The sequence below is a fragment of the Chaetura pelagica genome, unplaced genomic scaffold (genome assembly GCF_000747805.2).
Source record: "Chaetura pelagica isolate M959 unplaced genomic scaffold, ChaPel_1.0 scaffold343, whole genome shotgun sequence".
NCBI classification, from domain to species: Eukaryota; Metazoa; Chordata; class Aves; order Apodiformes; family Apodidae; genus Chaetura; species Chaetura pelagica.
In genome coordinates, this window is record NW_009952873.1 from 272,233 (window position 1) to 278,620 (window position 6,388).

A 6,388-nucleotide genomic window follows, 5' to 3' on the forward strand; every position below is an offset into this window, starting at 1 on the left:
CATTCCTGTTTTCAGAGAGGCTTTCAAACGACTCCACCAGCATCATCAGACTTTTCCATCTAGAGTCTCCCTGCTCATAACAGCAGTTTTCATGGAAGGGGAAGTTTTCTTTCCTCCCAACTCCCATCCAGCGGAAGCGATGCCCATGCTCCTGCAGAGCAGAGGATCAGCAGCACAGCCAGGAGAACACCCCTGTCAGCAGCCAGCAAGGGAGTGCTTAGCTAGCAAGCTAAATCTGTCTCGGCACCGGATGCTGGAGCTTTCCTTTCCTTTTTCCAGGAAGGAAACTTTCACATGTCCCTGAATTTGATATTAGCAAACTGTAAAGGAATGTGTTCCAGATGGCCACTTGCAGAGTTGCAACATCAGAATGCAAATATCAGTGCCTTCCAGAAATTATTAAGGTAGATAATTTCCTACTCTTCCAAAGACATTTAAAACAAGAGTATTAAGAATGGTACAAATGAAGTACAAAAGAAAATATCTGTGTATGTGTGCACACACACTCACATGCACACCATGAGAAACAGCAGAGCAGGGGTTAAAAGAACAGGTAGCAGTTATTTTCTACCTAGAGTACCATATAGGTGATTTCATGTAAAGAAAATGAAGAGCAAACTGACCTAGAGATAAGCTGTCAAGGTTAAGAAGAACAGAACAGAGCTATAAAACATCCAGATAAGGAAAGAGAAATGTGAAATTCCAGATTTTGAAGGAGGAATGAAACAAAATCAGAAACAGTATTAACCACCATCTGCTCCTAAGAAATAGAGTTTAAAAAAAAACAGTTTGTTATTATCAGTCAATAAGAACACAAAACACACGAGTACCTGATGTTCTATTGTCACACAAATGATCCTGATATGACTAGTTGTGCATAAACATATGCCTTGGTTCTTGAAAGTATGTGCGTATGAGTGTGTGGGTGAATGAAATCTATAACAGAATGAGTGCAGGTAGGTAGAAGTCCAGCATCTTAAAGATTCTGTAAAATGAGTATCACCTACTCCTTCCAAAAGGTCTTCAGAAGCACTAACACTTCACCTCACGTTGGAGATGTCTGCTTTTTTTGTTTGTTTGGTTTTTTTTAAAATAAAGTATGCCTCTCCAACATTAATGACTCATTACAAGACCTCTTCGTATCACCTGAACTACACCAGCTTCACTGGGTAAATGAATTGAATGCAACTGGTATTTTGTTGAAAAGTGTACATCACAATTCACAAGTTTCTGTTCAACCTTGTGTGTTGGTTGTGGTGCCACAGGAAGACTGTGGTACAAGAAGTCAGTGACCCACACCCATGCTGCCTTCTCACATCTGCAGGTGTGCTCTGGGTAGCCTGTGATACCAACCATCAGCCATGGCAGATTAGTCACAACTACTTCCCCAGCACATGCCTCTGTATCACTGTGCAACTGCTCTGAACAATAGTATAATTAATCTGTGTACACATAATGCATAGATAATCAGCATGTATATATACAAAATTTTCAATTTTAAGTATATGTACAGAGCATTGTCTTGTCCTTGACATATTATGTGCACCTGTACAAGAACTGTATTTTTATTAGCATAAGGTATTAGAGCGTATTATCCAAAAGACTTTTCAAAGCCAAGTCCACCTTCCAAACTTTACTGCTGTCAGTCTTTGATGAATCTGTATTATGATCAAGACCCTGTAAGAGTATCAGGGGAACACCAAGGCTGGTAACACACACTGTGGATTAGACCAACACTGTGCCATGAACCACCAGGGGCTCATCCAAAGCCACAGAAGGCTGGGTGACAGCATCAGCAAGGATGCAAGACTGCTATTATTCTCTATATTTCCATTGAATATTCCTCATTGAATACCTTTATGAACCAGCTTTAAGGTTTGAGGGCCTTTCTTCAAAAGAACCAGAACCTTCTCAGTGCAAAACAAGTTACCATAAACAGTTTCCATTTACTGTTTGCCTATCATACAGTGTTATGAAACACTTTCATTACTCAGATTGCATTTCTAATCTACATTTGTAATTTACACTGAATCATATTTGATGATTCATTAGATTAACAAGTACTATCACAACATGCCTTCTGACAGCAGCCTATAGGGATGCTTGTTTTCCACCCACTGCTTTACAAAGAGCCTTTGGAAATTATTAGACAAATCCATCTCAGTTAACTGAAGGATTTTAACATCACAAGGGGACAGTTGCCTCATGGGCAACCCTCAAAGGGTTGGATTTTTTCTTTTATTTATTTACTTTTAAAGCCTGCATGTCCACAAAATGTCTTGAACTTGAACTTCTGAACTGCAGTACATCTGCAAGTGCATTTACTGGAAGCACGCACCAACAGAAAAAGAGAAAGTGAAAAGACATCCTGTCATCAAACAACACATTCCTTTTGCAGTAGATTCACAGATACTCCTTTGTGTCAAAATATAGCTACAACTACACCTTTACTGTTGGGAATCTATATGCCAGCCTTTTAAAAATACAAAATCTATACAAACGACATTTAAGTCAAATATCAACCCTCTCAAGTCTCTGTACCTAAAAGGGGACGTTACAGAGCAAAAAAAAAATCACTCCACCCCACCCACCCTAGGAAACTGGAAGCAGGTTAGCTTCTCAATACACTTTTGAAAATCCTTTAAATACAGTTGTGTGTGCAAGTAGTTGTGCATATGCACACACCCTACATGGCTGTGCAACAGCACCTCATTAACCAGGTAAAGGAGACTCTCATAGGGCTCAGGCCAGGACAAGATTCGGGCAGCAGTAAGAAGGAAGGAGCCCTGCCAGACCTGACCACTGAAGCTCCAGGCATTCTGTTCTGCATCATGTTTCTCAGTGCTTCAGGTTTTCCATAGGCTTGCTAGGAAAACAAAGAGACCTCATAAGGTCCAGGAACCATGGCCCAGAGAAGTGGAATTGCCATCCCCAGAGGTATTGAAAAGACAAGTGGATGTGGTGCTTAAGGACATGGGTTAGTGGTAAAATTGGCAGTGCTGGATTTACAGTTGGATTTTATAATCTTGGTCTTTTCCAACCCTAATTATTCTATGATCTTGTGCTTAAGCTAATGAATACCCTTAGACAGCAGAGCACAGACAAAAGGCTCCAGAAAATCCAGTAGGGTTTCTTCACACCAGTTCAACGCTGGCCAAGCCAACCCAGGCTGCATCTGTAGAAAGCAAAGCAGCTTTCTCTGTCCCACATTGCCCTGCAATATTGGTTTCTCAGCTGGCCCTGCATGGCAGGAGTTACCCCTTTTGCACAAAAGATTTGGTGCGAGTCACCAAATCCAAGCCACATTGAAGAGTTTCTCAAGCATTAGTTTTGCTTTACAGGATGAATTGCAAACCACCAACTACTGCTAATATGTCTCCGTGAGCTGTGATAAGATTTCATATACCATTGCTTTGAAGAATAAAAAACAGGGAAAGAAGAATGAAATTAAATATTTTTTGTACATTTCTAGTATGATCATACTCCAGCTGAACAGACTGTCATAAAATTCCTTACAGTATGTTAGCAAAAATGGGTTGAGTAGCCCTGAAAAAAGCCCCCATGAGTTGCTCTTTTCAAAGCAGCCTAAGGAGTTTGGACAGCCATTTAAATCAGTAATGTTATCTCCATTCCCTGGAGTGTTCTGAAATCATCAGCATCAGAGCATGATTAGGCGTGTGCGTGTGTAAACACACAACACACTGTCTTGGGCTATTTATATGATAAACAGTGAGTTGATCTTTTTCCTTTGAACTCTATCCTAATCAGTTTCTTCTAAGAGATACAGCATTATAAATCTGTTCAATTTAACAATTATAAATATATTCTGTATATTGCCATCCTTTTCTCATTTGCACCGGGACAAAGATGCTGGAGCCAGCATCGCAGCTCAGCTGGGCCAGCCAGATGTGGCATACCAGCACACAGCTGAGAAACAGCCACATGCTGAAACTGCACCCGGAGAGAGCAGAGGAATGGTAATAAAAGTGAGAGGAATCAAGTACCTGGAACCTCATCACAGCCATGTCTAGGCTAAAACCCACCACATATGCGATCCCGATTAAATGTGTGCCAATGACAAAGGTATGATAAAGGTAAAGAAAAATGGAGATAAAAGAAATAACATTGTAGTATTACAGAATATATTTTAATTCTTGCCTTTAAAACATCTGGGTATTCTCTTGCATGCTGTAATTTATTACAAGAAAACTCATGTAGATACAATGCAAGACAAAAAATTCAACACAGACTAAGGTTATTGAGCTGTGTTAGAAAACAAATTAATATGGGGGAGAAGTAAAAGAAATGCAAAATATGTTTAAAATATTTGACTTCTTGGAAATAGAGCAAAAAAAAAATTGAGACAGTCCTGCTGTCATAGCAGTATATTTATCAGCAAGCTAGTCCCAATGGGTCAAAAGGTTAAATGTCTGAGCCACTGCAAGAATTACAGGAGGCAGGAAACTATTTCATTAGATCCCAAGATAATCATGTTTCATTGCTGACCCTGGCAATACAGCACAGAATACAAATATAAATTAGAATGACAGCACACACAGCAGCCCTTGGTGACAAAGAATAGGTACATTTGGAAACAAAAACAGGGACTTAAGGCTTTTAACTTCCGTGAAATATCACAGAGGAAGGTCTGAGGTTTTGGCAAGGTCTGAGTAAGAAGACAACATACTTTCTGTAGAAAAAGAATAATGCCATTTGTTGAAAACACAGATAAGCCAAGCTTCTTAGGACAAAAAGCATCGAAAATAACCACAGAGGAAGTGGCTAGATTTCATCCTGAGATAACATCATAGTATTTGCTGCTATTCAGACTGAGATTATCTACTCAACAAACAGCAAGGCTTTATATGTCCTACACTATCCAGATTAGACCAAATTGTTTTAAAAATTATTAAAAGCAACGACTTTTATTACTTGAGTTGCTGGAAGTATTTCCAACTTAAAATATTTTAAATGGCATCTTTCCATGGAAAAACTTCTCATGGAAATGTCATTTATTAACTACCTTGTAGAGGGGTCACCTATGACAGACATCCTGATCTTGGGAACACTGATGTCTTGCTGTGAAAAATGGAAAGCTAAGTTCCCAAAACCACATTACTTACTTGATAAAACCACAACAACAAAAAACAAATCAACCCAAAAAAAAAACAAATCAAGGAGTCTGATAACACATCTGGAGTACCCATAAAAGACTGCAAGAAACATCACTTCATTGCTCTTTTTCTTCAGATCTGGACTCACAATTGTTCACTAATATCCTAGTCTGGATCAGCATACATGGAAGTGGTGTCCCACTATCATTAGAAGCAAAATGTGATCTCAGTTTTTACTGTTTATGCTTGGTTGGTCTAGTTACCTGCTTCTGAAGACTAGCTGTAAAGCTTGGCTGAAAGACCTGATGGAGAATGTGAACAGTCTAAGCCATTAAGGTCTGATGAAAGTCTGTGGTGAGGAGAAAGACACCCCATCCCCTCACTGTCAGTCTGCAACAGCCTAAGTGATTAATGGAAAGGCGGTTTGTTTGCTTTCACTGCTTTGCTGTAAAGTAGCTTCAAATATCCAAGTAATCTATGTGATTGAGAATTGCAGTTACCCAAGGGGTGATGACCTGACTGCTAATACTTGGAAAATACCCCAAAAAGATAGATAGATGGAAAGTATCTCCACACTTTGTCTTGCCAACTCAAAAACAGGGCAAAATGCATTCTTTGCTAGAAGTAGAGGGCTCTCAGTGGAATTCCAATCCATGGATAGAGAGCATTTTTAATGGCAGTTAGGAAATACAGGATGATTTTTTGTATTCATTAAAGTAAACTTGAAATGAAGAATTAAGGAGCATCAGAACAACATTAGAGTATTTGGACATTGAGGAGTATGCAAAAGGGAGCCAAAAATTAAAGTTGAAAAATAAAGTGTGAAAACAGAATTAAAAACAAAAACCTGAAGCTCTAGAACAGGAGTTGTGGAAGTTGCCACAATAGGTAGAAGAATGCAAAGCCAAAAATGTAATACAATAGAAGAAAGGCTGGAGGCAACTGGATAAAGAGATGGCCAGAAAAAGGAGATTACAGCAGAAAAAGGGGCAGCCATCTTTTTTGAAGAGATGACACAAGAATGAAATAGAAATAATTAAGTGAAGCACAGGCTGCTATTCAAGCCACGCTGGAGGTGAAAGAAACTACTGATAACATACTGAGTAATGAGCAAATACCAGCTTCAGAAAGTTAGCTAAGAAAAAAGGTACAGTAACAGCCACAAAAGTTGTGGAAAATTCAAACACCTGCAACAGAAATATCTAGTGTGACTCACTTTTTACAAGATTTCACAAGCATCCTCAGCACACACCTTTCCTGCACTCCATTAGAAA

The 6,388-nt window shown here is 39.2% G+C and overlaps 1 protein-coding gene across 1 annotated transcript in view; it reads right to left on the reverse strand.

The window, feature by feature from the left end:
* Positions 1-4,025, reverse strand: part of BICD1 (bicaudal D homolog 1 (Drosophila)) — a 99,281-nt gene extending 95,256 nt beyond the window's left edge. The window contains exon 1 of the mRNA XM_009995213.1: positions 4,005-4,025. Within this exon, the coding sequence (XP_009993515.1) occupies positions 4,005-4,025 (21 nt within the window). The remainder of the gene's footprint in view (positions 1-4,004) is intronic.
* Between the last annotated feature and the right edge of the window lie 2,363 nt (positions 4,026-6,388).